The sequence below is a fragment of the Dromiciops gliroides genome, chromosome 5 (genome assembly GCF_019393635.1).
Source record: "Dromiciops gliroides isolate mDroGli1 chromosome 5, mDroGli1.pri, whole genome shotgun sequence".
Taxonomy (NCBI): domain Eukaryota; kingdom Metazoa; phylum Chordata; class Mammalia; order Microbiotheria; family Microbiotheriidae; genus Dromiciops; species Dromiciops gliroides.
Window position 1 is genome coordinate 138,460,669 of NC_057865.1, and position 17,362 is coordinate 138,478,030.

At 37.4% G+C, this 17,362-nt stretch overlaps 1 protein-coding gene across 7 annotated transcripts in view; it reads left to right on the forward strand.

The window, feature by feature from the left end:
- The window catches only part of DOCK4 (dedicator of cytokinesis 4), a 572,917-nt gene extending 556,661 nt beyond the window's left edge, over positions 1-16,256 (forward strand). For 4 of the 7 annotated variants that reach the window (XM_043965823.1, XM_043965817.1, XM_043965819.1 and 1 more), the window contains 6 exons: positions 1,142-1,223; positions 1,443-1,552; positions 4,070-4,142; positions 6,168-6,281; positions 9,050-9,111; positions 13,642-16,256. In XM_043965823.1, coding sequence (XP_043821758.1) covers positions 1,142-1,223; positions 1,443-1,552; positions 4,070-4,142; positions 6,168-6,281; positions 9,050-9,111; positions 13,642-14,067 — 867 coding nt within the window. In that variant the 3' untranslated portion in view covers positions 14,068-16,256. The remainder of the gene's footprint in view (positions 1-1,141; positions 1,224-1,442; positions 1,553-4,069; positions 4,143-6,167; positions 6,282-9,049; positions 9,112-13,641) is intronic. The other 3 variants (XM_043965820.1, XM_043965821.1, XM_043965822.1) reach the window with 3 other exon arrangements.
- The last annotated feature ends 1,106 nt before the right edge of the window (positions 16,257-17,362 follow it).

A 17,362-nucleotide genomic window follows, 5' to 3' on the forward strand; every position in this document is an offset into this window, starting at 1 on the left:
AGCTATGCCTTGGCAAGCTTGGAAACCTATTTATCATTTTGTTCTTTGGTGATATCCACACTAGATATCTCAAGATGAACTGGAAAGATGGATATTCTTAGTATTTTAAGTGGTCTTTTTTTCTTTCACGTGACAGGATTGGGGATTTTGTGCTTTGTTTGGTTTTTTTTTCCCTATTTTAAGAACATAACATAGTTTAGCTTTGTCAATTATTTATGTAGTCAAAGTTCATCATTGTTCACTGTTACCCTCCTATATATATTTCTATAAATATATGTGAATGTGGGGAGTGATGAAAAGATGTATGTACTGCAAAATCAGCTGCGTGAAGCATGACATTTGTCACTTTTGATTACTTTACCATCTGACCATGTGGTAAAGTGGGAAACCCAATGGAATCAAAGGTTCTGGGTTCAAATCCTGGTTTTGCCATGTACTACCTGTGTGACCTTAGTCAAATTAATTAGCCTCTCTAGACCTCAGTTTCCTCTTTATAATATTAGAAGGTTGCTTCCAACTCTAAATTAATGAATGATCTTAAGAAATCCGCCAAAATGCAGTTTGTAGTAGTTCAAAAAGAACCTGGTCTGAAGTTGAACTTTGTACAATTTATGGGGGAGAAAATACAACTTTTATCAACCAAATTACAGCAGCAAAATTACCAAGAGGATAGAACCATTTTGTTCTCTTAAGCAGTTGAAAAAAGCCAGAAACACATAAGCATCTGCTGTGTGCAGAGCACTGTTCTAGGAGACAAACAAAGTTTTGATAAAACAAACTCTAGCCAAGTAAGTAAGAATGCCATTTCAGACATAATATTTCAAACACATTCTTATCTATTTGTAAAAGCAGATTCCATAAGGATCCCTATAAGCTAAAACCTTTGAGCTATGGTACATCCTTGACAATAATGGAACTTCTTTTATTTTAAAGTATTGAATAATTCATATTCCTAATTCAAACTCCTTCCTTCAGTCATTTTGAATTAATAGCATCTTACTATATTACAAAGGGGTCTTTTCATTTAAGATAACATGCTAACAAAAAAAAATTGGTAGTTGTGTATAGCCTTTATAAAGCACTTCTGTATTTTTTAAAGCCTGTGAGCATAGTTTGATAACAACTTCCCATGTATTTCCAGCCAAGTCCATCTACCTCAAGCTTGAGTTCTACTCATTCTGCTTCACCTAACGTGACCAGCTCAGCCCCATCCAGTGCCAGAGGTCAGTGCCAGAGTAGGAGGTGGAAATGACATTGCCCAGATATCTCTTCATGCCCTAGTAAACTCCTCCTTAAGGACCCTTCACTCTGCAAGCTGCAGAGAAAATATGGGTCTTAATTTGGAGAGAGTAGGGAATTCAAGAAGGGGCTTCCCCGCTGAATGCATCCTAATACCCCGTCCCCACAAGACTGACCATCTCGCCTTCTTTTTTTCCTTCTAGCCTCCCCTCTCCTGTCTGACAAACACAAACATTCCAGAGAAAACTCTTGCTTGTCTCCTAGAGAGAGACCATGCAGTGCCATCTATCCTACTCCCACGGAGCCTTCACAGGTAGCACTCATGGGAATGGGAGGCTTAGTTAACCAGGTGCAAGGGAAAAGGTAATAATCGAATGTTGGACTGCTTAAAACCACTGGTATTTTTTCTCCAGAGAAGCTGACTTGAGCTTCTCTAAGGCAATGTCACAGGCAAAACAGGGTTGGAACAAAATGCCAAATTTGACTGCATATAGTATACAAATTGCATTCTCTCTGCCCATGGCCTGAGAGTTCCTTTTTAGTCATATTAGCCATCAAAATACATATGGTATTGTCTGGCCAAAAGAACATGGAGGGAAATAAAGGTTCTGACCTTGATTTTACCCTTCTTGGTCACAGCCTCCCAACTTCATGCAGCTTGTAATGTTTCTAGAATGCGGTATGTGTGTTAAACATCATCCAGGATGCCTTCTGTGAATTAGAATCCTTCCAGAGGAGGGTGATGAAGAGGATGACAAGACCTAGCTACCATTCCCTAGGAGTATTGATTGTAAACAGTGGATTTACAAGGGGACATGATAATTAACTTCATTTGAAAGGCTGCCATTGCAAGAAAAGTATTCATTTTGTTCTGTTTAGCTTCAGAGATCAGAACAGGGATCAGTGGGGAAACAGAAAGTGTGCTTTCAGTTCAGTGCTGGGGAAAAGGCATTAACAATTAGAACCATCTAAGAACATTAGCACCTGCTGCCTCAAAAGGTAATGGGGTTTTCCCCTTCACTGGAGGGCTTCGAGCAGAGGCTGGGTGACCACATGTCTGAGAATCCTTAAAGGAGATTATCTGTCAGTTATCAGTGAGCCTCAATCACCTCTCGGGTCCCTTTTGAATTCTGAAATTCTGTGATTTAGACTCCTTTGGAAACATATTACTTAGCAATACCTTTAATGTGTTTAAACATGACGGGACAAAGTTATATTTGGCACCTACTTTGTGACATCCAGGTATAATAGAGGTGAATAGAGATCACCACAACTAGGGGAAAATATTTTAAAACCCTCCCTCTCTTTTGTTCATTCAATAAGCATTTATTAAGTGTCTGCTGTGGGCTAGCCACTGTACTTTGACCCTAGGGATACAAAATCAAAAGGAAATAGGCCCTGGGCTTCAAGGAGCTTATACACTTTGTGAGGCAAGGTGAATAGAAGGAGGGAGATGTCTTTTCTATCTCCTTTTCTACTGTATACATGAAGAAATTTCACTGAAACTAAGGGATCTGAAGATATTTTAAGAGTTATAACATGGTGTAAAAAGTTGAAGATTCGCAATACCTTTTGGTCTTACAAATTATGTGGGGGTAAATTTCATCTCTGAACATATAGCAGGTAAAATCTAAATAAATTCTAAATCATTTCTGTCTTTTAACAGAAGTGCAGGGTTTTATTTTTTCCGTGCATCCTTTTCTTCTCCATATTATTTTTTTCCTAGAGAACAGCAGCTATGTCTTAAAACTGAAAAAAAAAAAGATATTTGACTTGATTGGTTCATTCATGATGATTATATGATCTTCCTATAATCCCAAGGAACCTCATCTGTAATACTCTGGTATCTCTGAGAAATTAAGTCTGAGTGCATTTGGCTGAACTAGCTAATCATTTTTATTTTCCTTTGTCATTTGATGTTGCAAGGGAATTTCAGTGTTGTTCCATCTGCTCAAGGAAAATGCTGCCAACATAAAGAAAGGACTCAGGAAGTCATGGGTACTTGGAATCTCTTGAGTTCCTCCCCTTGTGAAATTTTACACTGTGTTGACACAACAAAGAATTCCCAAATCATGCCTTTTGCTATGTTTTTATCTATTTTTGAGGTCACATGTTCTAACTTTTAATATATAAACTTTCTAAGTTTTTTTTAGTATAAAGCCTATTCACCATAAATATTGAAACCAACATTTTATCTTTAATTCTCATGTTGATTTTACTATAGTAGCATATATGCATATTTATGAAATGTTCTATAGATTATGTTTAACATTGAATTCAAGAAAAATCAATCTAATTTTAAATTTTTATTGATTTTTTTAACATCATCACCACATATTTCTCCCAACTCTCTTATCCAGAGGATCATTCTTTGTCACAAAGAAGAAAAGAGGGATCAACTCTCTTTTTCATCAGTCTGATAGTATGTGTAATGTTCTACACCCATAGTCCTCCCCCATCTTTGAAATTTTCTCATCTCTTCCTCAGGACCTAGATTGACCATTAAAATTGCATAGCATTCAGTTTCCTTCTAAAATATATTTAAATACCAATTTTGTTCATATTTCTACACAGACCAATCCAACTTCTGAATGTTGTTTTCCTTTTCTGAAAAAAAAAATGCATCATCTTTCTTTCATTTCTGTTTTTTGTTTTTGTTTTTTGCTTTTTTCCCCTAAAGCATAACCAGACTCTTTGTTTCTAGGTTCTTTGTTCCATTCTTTAAATTATTTGGAACCAAGTTCAATTGTGAAATATTACTTTCTAAAGAGTATAATAAGCCAGCATGTTCTATTGCATTATGAAACATTAAACTCTTCTGAATTTCCAGAGGATGCTGTTTAATCATATTGGAGATGGTCCTTTGCCTCGAAGTGACCCTAACCTTTCAGCGCCCGATAAAGGTGGGTCTAAACCCAGTCCACATGCTAGTGTTTACTTTGTCTTCACTTTTGAACAGTCTTCTGTCTGTCTAATGTAGAATTTCCTTGCCCTTGTCAGTGAAATTTTTTTTTTAAATAATCAAAACTGGTTTTCTCTTTTGGCAGTTTAATGAAAGATCTACATTCGTGATTCTGTTCCTCACAATTTGTTTCCATGTAAAGTTTGAATATATGTACAGGGAACAAGAAAGACAATTCTCAGTTAGTGGATATCTGCTGGTGCCTTAATGGGCCACTGTGGGAAATCTCTATTCCTTAGAACAACAAGAGCAATAAAAGGTTGCCAATTAGGTTACTTGTTTGGCATAGAGAGAATGGTAACTTTCTAGATGGATTTCCTTTCCCCATTCTTCATCTCCATTACAAAGTGCTGTCTCCCAGACTCATCTGTTGTTTGCTGTGACACTGGCTTAGCTCTCAGTGCAATTAAATGGTATTTAAGAATTACAATCCAGTGCATAATGGAATGTCTCCTGTCTGAAAGTCACTTGCAAAAGAACTAACCACATTCTTTGTTGCAAATAGCATATTAGCATCAATCTGTGCAGCACAGCAGAGAATGAAATGCAGATTAAACATGTCCTCCTCATCTATCTGGGAATAAAAATGGTCTTTCAGGAAATCACCCATTTGCCTCTTGCAGGGTCAAGCTTCAAATGTGGAAGAGGTCCACAGACAAATGAATCAAGAGCCTTTAATGGAAATGTCCTTGCTGAAATGCATTTTAATTGCCCTTCATTAAGAGCATAGCCCCTACTTTCATTTGAATGTACTAGCAAATGAATATAAAACTTTTCAGTACAAGTCACAGATCCCTTAGGTCCCAACCGAGTAGAATATAAAAGCTGAAAATGTCACTTTGATGCTTACAAATCCAATACTGAATGCTGAAGGTTGAATGGAGAGATGTAAGATTATTCACTTCCACTTGCAATGTTACTTCAAAAGGAACTTGGCTGGATTTTTTTTTTAAAAGGATTTCAAGTGGGGTCCACTTAATTGTTTGTGGTACTCAGCCATTGTTCATTCTAATCTTTGTACAGTGTTATCCATGAGATTTAAATCCTTGAAGTTGCCAGCAGATGGCAATGTCTGTGTAGGCAGCTAACCATCAGATCTGCTGAACTCATTTTGTTTTTGAAACCAGGTTGTATGTGTATGCATTTGTATAACACACACACACACACACATATATAATATGTATACATGTATTCATATGCATATGTATCATAATGTGTGTGTGTATGTGAGTGAGTGAGAGAGAGAGAGAGAGAAAGAAATAGATTGTCTTCAGTGCCCTTGTTTGAAAAATGCTTGCTCTACATTTCAACATCTTTCTGGAGACTAGGGCCACTTTATCAGGCAATCAGAGAGCATGAGGGAAAAATGCAATGATAACCCAGCTGTTCACTAGCATCGCTGTGACCCACTACAATTCACTTGGGAATTTCTCTAAGGACACAGGACCTAATCTGTCCTCCAAGAGCACATGATCCAGTTGTTTTGATTGTCTATCATGTTCCTTCTTTTTAAATAGCACTGCCCAACAGTTGGGATGTTAGCATTTCATTGCTTCTCCTTTGGGGTGCTATTTGCCAAGAAAGTTTCATAAGAAACCAAGTTTTAAAATAGTCTCAAGGATATGTCTGCCATCTGTTATCAAGAAACTAAACAGTTTCTGATTCTCAACCAGCTTCTACAATCCTGCCTAGAGTTAAGTAGTTCTATTTGACAGCTAGACTGAAGTGAAGAGAAATACTAGCACCAAATTAAATGTCAAATGTCACTGTAAGTAGCCCATGAAATAATGGCTTGGTATTCAGAAGTTTTCTTATTGGATCTTTTTTTGTTTTGGTTTTGGTTTTTAATTTTCCTGCTTTAATTCTCATTTTGGGCAATTCTAACTTTCTCCTGGTATTAAAGGCTCTTTAAGTCACAAAGAAGAGCTGGAAATATGTGTATTTCAGCTTTCTCATTCCCTTCCAGCTGTGAATCCCACCCCTAGCAGCTGGAGCCTGGACAGTGGGAAAGAAGCCAAGAACATGTTGGATAGTGGGAAACTTATATCTCCCCCTGTCCCTCCAAGACCCACACAGACTGGTGGGTATTTGAGCCATCACTTCTGTAAAATAATTTTTACTAATCACTCCACCTTATCCTGAATTACTCAGAGAAAGGTAGATGTTCATTTTCTAAGCATGAAAAGCTGAGTAGGTCACTTGTTTTCTAATTTTCCCCTTTCTCCTCTGAGCTCCTATAAGTATTGAAGAAAATCAATACTGGAACAAGCCAGTGAACCTTTCAGCCCAGCAGCGTTCAGCTTCTGACTCTGATGTTTGTAGGAAAGTGACACCTTCCACAATATCATCGTCAGAGGTTTAGAGATGTTGCCTAAACTTGATAACTCATCTTCTTTATCTCATTATCCAACTGGTTCTTGTCAAGTTTGATGCTAATTCAGTTAATTTTTCTTTCTAATCTTATTCTGACCTGAAACCAAGTCAGTCATTACAAAATAGAAATCCAGCAGTTATTGATTGGCTACAAAGAGTGCCTTGCACATAGCAGGATTGATAGTTATAACAATCATCATTTATTTGTTGATTAGAGAGTCCTTCTGAGGTTTTATGAAACTTCCTTTTGTTTGTTCCGTGATAACTAGGGTTGTATTTTGTTAGTTTTCTGAAATGACCCCTTTGGCATTTCTTAAATTCTCCAGTCTTTTTTTTTTTTAAGGAAACAAAGATGATTTCATAGCCTCTTTCTTTTTGTTTCTCTCCCCCCACACCCCCCCAACAAGTAGTCTGCTCTTCTGAGTTTATGTTCTATATCTGTCAAGGCAGAAAGGCTCCTAAAAAATCTATAACTGCTTCTTTAAAATGGCTCTTGTATGATTTAACAGCTAGACTAACAGCTTGTGTTTCTGATGCAGCAATCTATTGCCCCACTTCAGGCTAAGGCACAGGAAGGCCAATTTGAAAGCATGGCTGTAAGGATGAATTTTTAGAGGCTCCTGAGGACTTGATTTTTCGAATAGGACACACTTTAACTTCAGACATGACCTTTATAGGGTAGGAGGCAAGGGAGATTGGGGACTGAAGACAGATTCCTCCTCAAATCTGACTTTTAATGATTCAATTTATAAATGATATGTTCATTTTCTGAGAATCAAAAACTGAGCACGTCAGTTATTTTCCAATGTTTCCCCTTTTACTCTGAGCTCTGATTGCAAGTTAGGGAGTATCTATACATATACACATATTTATATGTATACACATACATTGTCATCCATTCAAACACAGGACTATTGGAATTCCTTCTTTTGGTAGGACTGTAGAAATCACAATAATATTGCTACTGAAATGAGATTTCAAGTCTTATTTCAGTAAGTACATTGAAATGTGTTTATGGTGTCTCCCAGTAATTTGGATTATCTCACACAATCCAGTGGTGACATTTATTTGACTTTTACATTGGCCAGTGGACAACTCATGCATGCGATTAGCCTAAGTACAGACCTGACCTAAGGATGTGAGTCAAGAGATCTACATTTCCTTCTGCATGGATTGCATAACTGATCTGTTGTGAAGTTTCCATTTGTGTTTGCTATTGTGTTGATCTATAGCTGTCTGCATTTCTTCCTTTCAGTCACTGAATCATCTTCTTCTAAGTCACTGAACAGGGTATACTTAAAAGACCAGGTATTCTAAAGCAACATGGTGGGTATAGAAATGGGTATAGGCGGATCTGACAAGCATTCTCTTTGTAGGCTAACCATGTTATATCATACTGTGTTTACAATTTAGTGTTGTAAGTTGTGGTTTGATCCATAGCTAAAAAGATCTCTGGAGGGGGGCAGCTAGGTGGCGCAGTGGATAGACCACTGGCCCTGGAATCAGGAGGACTTGAGTTCAAATCCGGACTCAGACACTTGACACTTACAAGCTGTGTGACCCTGGACAAGTCACTTAACCCTCATTGCCCCGCAAAAAAAAAAAAAAAAAAAAAAGAGATCTCTAGAGAAACGGGTCAACCCTTAATGTGGTTCTACTGGAAATGTACTTGTGAATAGTATAGAGAGGTTTGTCTTGCTGTGTGCTTAAGAGTATAAAGTAGAAATTTGGTCTCAACTCTGATCACAAACTGTTGCCTATACACTCCCCCCCCTCCCCGATACACAATGTATTTTTTTTTTTAAGTGGAAGAAAGCACTGTGGTCACAAATGCTGGTTTGTGAATATTTTAGCATCAAAGGAGAATCTAATTAATAGAGAGGCTAGACCAAGCATCATGGTTTCCTACTAAGTTTCTGGTATTGACTGATTCCTTTCACTTCACATTTGAAAAAACTTAGAGGACGATATGTAGTTCTGGGTGTAAATGTGAGAGAACACAAATAAGATATATTCATCTCTCTTGTCTTTACATAGTCACATGTAGTCTGTCTGTGTGTCTCAGGAGTATTCAAAAGGCAAGGGAAAGGTCAAAGGAGCTGCCCATGATTTTGCTATAAGTTGCTACATTTCTGACCTGTGGTCCTCCTTTACCTGGGCCACAGGCAGCACTCCAGGGTGCCTATCATTGCATCAATGAAACACCAGACTCTCAGAACATCTGTCTCTTGGCATGAACCCTTATGAGTACAGTAATTTGTTATTTGTTAGTGATATCTGTAGCCTTGAAGTTTTATATATGTGGACATTTAGGGTCTATTCTAAGCAAATTCTGGTGGTGGCTTAACATACTAACCTTGGGTATGGGAAGAAGGGAGGGGATTTTATTTGGGGGGGGCTCCTTAAAAATGGAGAGGCTACTTGGAATGAATCATCTGGCTTCTTCGAAATGAAACAAAATCTTTCTATTTACAGCTTCACCAGCAAGACATGGGACATCAGTTTCCCCCTCTCCTGCTGGGCGATCTCCGATGAAGGTACAGGAATCTGGTATATTTCCCAGAGGAGACAAAGTTTCACATCCCTACTTTTCCTCAGACTCATGCCTCTTAGGTGTACATTAGAGTGTTCATCCTCAAGCAGATAATTTAGTTCAACAAGCATATATTAAGTGCCTTGTACAAAAGCACTGTATTAAGTGTTAGAGATATAAAGATGAAAAAAATGACAGTTCCTGCCCTCCAGGAGGTTACTGTTTAATAGGAGAGAGAAGGCAAGGCAGAATACTCATGGATGCACCAAGGTGGGAAGAAGGTATTGGAAGTAGATTACTCAAGGACATAGGAAAGTTTCCCATGGAAAAAGGGGGAGGGGAGGACCCAGAATATTGTTATCTTCCCTGTTGGTTGCCTGCTTCCTGAATGTTGCACAAGGCACAAATTCAAATCACAGGCATCATTCTCCCAAAACAGTCACAGACTGTTTCACAGAGGGAGAAAAAAGGTATTGTTAAATAAGCATTGAATTATAAGAAACACCTAAGTCAAGAAGACCAACAAACAGTTAAATGCAAGAGAAGTCAAAAGTCCCCACCCATTTTCAGCAAGCTTTGGGTCCAACCTGACTGAAAAAAAAAAAAAAAACAAACACCAAAAAAAATTGTTTTGGGGCAGCTAGGTGGCGCAGCATAAAGCACCAGCCCTGGATTCAAATGTGGCCTCAGACACTTACTAGCTGTGTGATCCTGGGGGGTTGGGGGGGGGGGTAGGGGGAGAAGTAAGAAAGAAAAGAAAAAAAAGAAAACAATAACACAAATTAGAAATCAGGTAGCGGTTCTTCAAATCCTATTGGGTCTTTTTTTTTTTTCTGAAGGGAGTGGTATGCTATGGTGTTGGTTTATTTTTTGTTATGCATCACTCTCATCCATCTTAATAATGCAGGCTGTGTTTTCTTTGAGATCATTTGAAATAGCCTGCTGGCATGTGAATTAGAAATGTATATTTATGATTGAAGAAGAAGGGAGCCCAAGTGCCTCTACCCATCCAAAATCAGGGAGGGACACAAATTGGAAAAGTTTCAAAGAGATAAGTTTGGATTGGGATGAAGACATAAGCTATTTAAAATTTCAGTACATAAAACATCTACCCTGGAAACCAAGAACTGCATTGAACAAATTGAATCAGACAGTGTACTAGGATTGTCAATATAATCACTTGGCGATATAAGATCTAAATTTTAGCATAATCACCTTTTTTTTTAGAAGCTATTGCAATGAAGGTGAGTATGTGGTTGAAGTGAGAATTTCAAGAATTTTTGCACTTGAGTGTATGAGAACACACAGGTTTTATGTCCATTGTGCTGATGAGGTGTTTAGAAGCTAATGGAAATGAGAGACAACTTAGCCTCTCCAAACAAATTGTGGCAGGTCAAGGAGACCTTGAGTCATCTGCATTGTTAATAATGCCTGATTGTACAAGTTAAGGGCCCTCCAAGCAAAACTGGAGGAAATCACAATGAAGTGTGATTTCATTCCTCCTACCACACTTTCTACTCTAACAACTTGCTGGTGAGTTAAATGGTCTCATTTTTTAAATTCTGAATGGATAGGTGTAGAATCTGAATCAGACTTCGAGAGCCAAAAGGTCTGCAGGCGTTATTTAATGAGAAGGGGTGTGTATGTGTGTATGTTTAGGTAGATATATCATATGTGTATTTATATGTAACATAAAAATACACACACATATATAATGGTAGAATAGAATCTTTTTTTCTTTAATATTTATATCTAGAGTAGAATTTCCTAACATGGCTCACGTTGGGTCAGTCAAGCTTGAAAAAGGGGAAGAGGGAGTATCATCTTCATGTTTTTATATTTGCCCTATTACCTACTGGCAGAGCTGTGACATGTTGACTCAGGACTTTATGCAGATTTGATTTAATAGTCATTGTTTATGAGGCAGCCTGGTGTAGTGGATAGAATGCTGGACTTGTCAGGAAGCCCTGAATTTTAATCTGGCCTTAGATACTTCTTAATTGTGTGGCCCTGGGCATGTCATTTAACCTTAGTTTCCTTATCTGTAAAAATGGAGATGATAATAGCATCTACCTCACAGGGTTGTCATGAGGATCAAATGAGTTAACATCTACAAAGAATTTTGCAAAGCTTAAAGCACTATATAATTATTATGATATCCTAGTTTCAAGTCCTTTCTTTGACACTTCCTTAGTACCTCCTTCAACTGGTTATTGTGAGATGTACAGTAAGTGTTTCTCAAATTTTAAATAACTATGTCAATGTCAGTTATTTTTAACATCATTATTATTGATGTTAAAGTCCTTTACTCTCATTATCTCATTTGAATCCCATGAGATAGGTAGTTAAATATTATCCCCATTTTATAGATGAGGAAACTTAAGGCTTCAGGTGCAAGGACTTGCCTAATGCCATACCAGCTATTAAATAACCAAGAATCAAACCCATCTCTTCTGGTTGAGGCTGGCACCCTAGCCCTGCTGTTGCTCATAGGAAATATTATGGATGATTCCTAACAAAGAAAACAAATCCATCAAAAGGTTACCTAACCTACAGCCTATACTCGCACTGGACAGAATATCTGACCTGAATGTATTTTTACTGACCACAGGCATGTTGACATATGTTGGTCCCTCCTCGTTTAAATGGGGAGAAAATGTGAAGAACAGATTAGAAATCTAAGTGCCACTAGATAGCACACGTGTTGTCACTCCAGAATTACATTAGAGGGCACACTGATACCAAGTTAAAACAATTTGAGAATAAGAACCAGACCCTAATGAGTAGCATTAACTACTCCACCAGGAATTTAGGCTATATTTTGGTGACACAGTCATGAATTTGGATCTTTTAGAGAGATGGCCTTTATGACTTCATATGTATAATGGGCATCATATTTCCCACCTTCTCACTGGATAGGGAAGGGGGTGGAGGAAGTTAGAGAATTTGGAACTGAAAAGAAAAAAAATGTAATTAAAAAGAAAGAAAGAAAGAAATTGCCTTAATGATATAAAGACTGCCTAGAATTGGATATTTGGGACCAGACAGCTTTTTTTTTTTTCTTTTAAAAAATAAGAGAGATTTTTGAAGATACTTTTCTGAGAAAACAATCTAGAGTGAAAGCAAAAGAAAGCAGGTTCAGTCTTATTTTATAGCTTGGAAAGTAGATTGTTTCCAACCTTCTAGAACCTTATGTAAAAATAGGGTCGTTTTTTCCTAGACTCTGTTTAGGTTAGGTACTCAGAGAAATTCTGCCTCATTGCCTCGATCTCTGAAGATTCTAGTTCCTTCTTCCAGCTCCCCTAAGGGGTTTCAACATTATTCTGTTGTTCCACACCTTTTAATTCTTTGGTCTCTTTTCACATTTGTCCAGAATTCCAACTGCCACTGATCATTTCTGTTTACCTTTATTATCATTAGGAAGGCAAAAAGAAAGAGAGAGAAGGCTAATCATGTGGGTGATGGGATGGGCTAGTAAGCATTTTAGGTTTGTTTTTAATGACAAAAAAACCCCCCAATATTAAAAACATTAAGGGAGAGGCAGGTAGGTGGCTTAGTGGATAAAGTACTGGCCCTGGATTCAGGAGTATCTGAGTTCAAATCCGGCCTCAGACACTTGACACGTACTAGCTGTGTGACCCTGGGCAAGTCACTTAACCCCCATTGCCCTGCCAAAATAAAAAAAAAACAAAAACAAAAAACATTAAGGGAAGGAGAGCAAAGTTTAGATAACGCATAGGTCTTGTTCTCAGGGACCTAATACTATCAATCATCCTGCATTTTTTCAGTGCCTTTTACATGCCTGGTCCTGTACTAAGCATTGGAGATGTAAGTACAAATCAGAAAGCAATCCCTAATCACATGGAATTTACATTCCAATGGGAGAGACTATAAATATATACAAATGTATAAAAAATACTAAAATATAAGGTAGTTTGGAGGGCAGGAGCACTTGGAAGGGATGAAGAAAAGCTCCATGCAGAAGATTATACTGGAGGTGCACATTAAGAGAGAGACTATGAGGCCAAGGAAAGGAGAATGGCCCACCTGGCTGAATTGCAGAGTGTGGAGGAGGAGTCATATTAGTCCAATGAAGCTAGAAAGAGAGAAGGGAATAAGATCCTAGTACATAAAAAGGAGCAAAGCACAATGTTCTATATGATTTGCCTGGGAAGGTTCTTACCACCCAGGAGTCAGGCAAAACTTTGAAGGATGTGGCATAGTAGAAAGGACATCAGCTCTGGAGTGAGGGGACCTGAGTTCAAATCCTGAAACAGATGCTTACTGAGTTTCCATTTTCCTCATCTATAAAATGCATAGGTTGGGCTGGATGGTCTCCAAGTTCCCCTCCAGTTCTAGAGCTCGATTCCTAGGGAATCCAATAGACAAAGACGGATGAAAGAAGATGTCTGGGCAATTCACTATCCATTCAATATAGCTTCTCTTACTGTCTCTCTGCTTTCATCTTTTTACTCTATTTGCTTTTGTTTCTCATTCTTTTGTCTCTTTCCATTTTCATTTTGCTTTTGAACAGGGTTCCATGCAATCATTTACCCCATCTCCAGTGGAATATCACTCGTCAGGATTAATATCCAACTCGCCAGTCTTGTCAGGAAGCTATAGCAGTGGGATCTCATCTCTGAGCCGGTGTAGCACATCTGAAACTTCAGGCTTTGAAAATCCAGTGAATGAACAGACAGTCAGCATGTCAACCTACAGTGTGCCTGAAGAGCCAGTGAGGAAGGAAAGTAAAACACCACCTCCTTACAGCGTTTATGAACGAAATATGAGACGCCCTGCTCCGCTACCTCACAGCCTTTCCATCCCTGTTACTTCGGAGCCTCCAGCCTTGCCACCCAAACCTCTGTTGGCACGATCAACCAACCTAGAGAATGGCAGCAGGAGGACTGAGCAAGTCCCTCGGCCCAGACCCCTTCCTCGGAAGGTCTCTCAACTATAAGTCACTTTTCTACTCCCTCGCAATGAATTCTTTACCGTTTACAAAGTAATAAAAGTATGGTGAGAAGAAATTTAGTGTAGGCACTTTAATATTTTACCCAGATTTTTCTTTAAATAAATGAAATAAAACTTGCTTATTAATATTATGTTGCACAATATTAAATAAAATTACTGATCTAGAAGGCCAGATATTACAGGAAGTGTGGATGAGAGAATTTCATTAAAACATTCTAATTTGAAAGTGGTAAATAGTGATATAGACTTTTTTGTATCTTTTTATGTTTACTTTTTTACATAGTCTAATCTAAAATCAACACAATGCTGTCATTTGTGTTAAAGTTGTATACTTTTTACTGAATACTTGATACTACAAGAAAGCTTATTTAAATCAGTGCACATTCTAACACAATTGTCCTTACTCTAGAAGACTTCTGTAAATAGGGCTGAAGTTTCTGGCTTTTTCACAAACAGAATGAAAATCGAACATCATTGGAAATCAGGTTGAAGGCCAGTTACTTAAAGGATATATTGAAGGGGTTGCAAGAATCAAGTTTGAGGAGTATCTTTGTTCTGGAGACAAAACACTCCTTTCAGACTATGTTTGAAGTTTGACAGCTGTCTACATATGTAAAACTATACTTTGAGGATTCATTGATATCAATTCTTCAGTGTTCTTGTCTCCACTGTATTGCTTTCTTTTTAAGGTGCAATTCACTTTCAGTATTCCAACAGCTACCCTAAGCAAAAGACCCTGTAGAAATGTTTACTTGGCTTTTGTACTTGCTGACTTCAGAAGGTTCTTACATAAAATTGGTCATTGCAGAGGAACAAATGTTCCTGTATTAAATAGGCACAAATGAATGTGTCCCATTAACAAGAATACAGGAATCAATGCTGGACAGTATTAAATCAATACGTGTAAGTGAAGGGGTAAAAAAAAAACCCTTCAAGAATATAGATTAGTACAACTACATGGCATCAGAACTTGTAAAAGGAAAAGGCATTATTGACTCCCAATTCTTCACAAAACAAGGAAATTCCTTCCAACTCTACTTTCTTAACAATGGAGTTTCTCTCACTTAACTGATGATCCCCCTTTTGTCCTCTGGTTGGAGAGGATACCTGTAGTCCAATCTAGTTTGAATTTCCCAACATAGCATCTGTAGATCTAGCGAGTAATGCTAATGCCCCAGTTGTAGGAGTGTGGAAAAGCACCTTGTCTGTAGTATGTATTTTGTATCTTTGTCTTTTCTTTAACTGTTTATAACACTCACTTGATAGACGTATGAACTGTATTTAAAAATCATACTGTTAAAAGATTTTCCCTCTTTTGTTGGGAAGCTCATGTTGGTTTAACTGTGTTTGCTTTTGTCGATAGCTTAAACTGGAAGGTGGTGACCACTTTTTTATATTCTCTCAATGAAACCATCCAGCAGGTATACGCTGTTGAGGCTGGTTATAGAGGTTTTCTATAATAAATGTTCAAGTATTTTTGTACATAACTGGTTAATTTTAATAAGAGATACCATTATGTGTAAAAAAAAAAATAAAAGCAAACAGTTGTGTATGCAGTATGATTGTTATAATTATGCCAAATACTTTATGTATGAAAAAGAATATTTGTACATATGTGCTTTTAACAATAATTCTGCCATATTGACTTTACAATTTTGAATGTCGGAAAAAATTAATATATGTTAAAATATTTATGTTTAGTGAAAGTATTCATAATTGAGAAAAGAAACATATGAATTTGAGCTTTGTATCTTGCAAGTTTTTGCAGTCTGAAATTTCTTGAACTTGCTTTTGATTATAACATTTTGTGTTTATAATCACATCCTAAATGATGTGGGAGGTTCCCTATTTCTGTTGGTATAAAGAGGTAAAGCCACCCATTTAAATAAGGTGTCCCTAGTAAGATAACAAAGCCTCTCTGATTTCTTTTCCCTGTGTAGTTTAATAGATTTGTTGACTAGTGCTTGAGCACAGTATGAATCAGTGTTATTTGCTCTTGAAGCCATTTTTTTTTTTATTTCTGGCAGTGAACAGAGTTGTTGAATTTATCATGTGCGTGTATTACTGAAGTCAGCTTTTGCAGCAGATTATTTCATGAGATTCTGTTTACCCAGATGTTCATGTTGGTTGCTGCAGAATGGTAAATATGAAATAAAATTACTTGATTAATCTTAACATTTTTCTATTTTGTGTGTATTTTTGTCTAGAGGAGTAGCTGTGTAAATCTATCTCCCAGAATGAATACTTCTGACTGGTCTCTTGGGATGACTGTTTTCTTCTCATATTCAACAATCCTTCTCGTTGTTCTACTTTTTCTAAGCTACACAATTCATGTTAGTGGTTTAGTGAAGAAAGAGGAAGATGGTACTAGCTTGGGTTTCCAATTGGTAGAGAATTGAGTTAAATTTGCCTCTTTACCCGACCATTTATTAGCCTAACAGGGCCGCTGTTTTACCTTTGAAACACCAAAAAAAGTACAACACAAAAATGACATCCAGCTGCTATGTAAAGCTGCCGCTACACCTTCTCTTTGCCAACTGCGACAAACTGTGCCTGGAAGCCAGCTGTTTTTAGTGAATTCCATAAAAGTGTCCCAGGAAATATAGCAGGGCAAAAGGCTATATGTAAATAAAGCTTCCCTTTTGCTTTGTGAGCTATTCAAAGTAATAAACTTATCTATGGCATCTGAAGTCAATGCTAATTGAACTCATGTTTCATAACCTTATGACAATATATACTCATAGATCATCATCAAAAGTTTATAGATTATTTCTCCACACACCTCTGTAAGTCACCATCCTTGTAATGTTACAGACCATAGTGCCACTCCCTCCTCACCATTCTCCTATGTTGTTTTCTTATTAGAATGTAAGCTCCTTGAAATCAAGGACTCTCTTTGCTTTTGTCTTCATAGCCAAGGTGAGTGGTCCCTAGCAAGCAGTTAATAAATGTTTGTTCATTTGTTCCTTCCTTCCTTCCTTCATCCATTCTTTCAGTATTATCAAGCTATGGTGGTTTGAGACACTTTTCATTATAACTGAGGTCATAATTATGGCACACGTAGTTCACAGTCCTGACAGTGTATCTCTATACTGGTATATGAGGAAGAGAGGGAGGAAGGAAGGAAAGGAGGGAGGGAAGGAGGAAGGAAGGAAATAAGATTCACAATTTTATTTAATTGATCCATACTACTTCATACATTAAAAATGTGGCTTAGAACCTTTATCGAAATAAAGGCTTAATTATTGTAAGCCTTGTTCAAAATTTGAGGGTAAATTTTC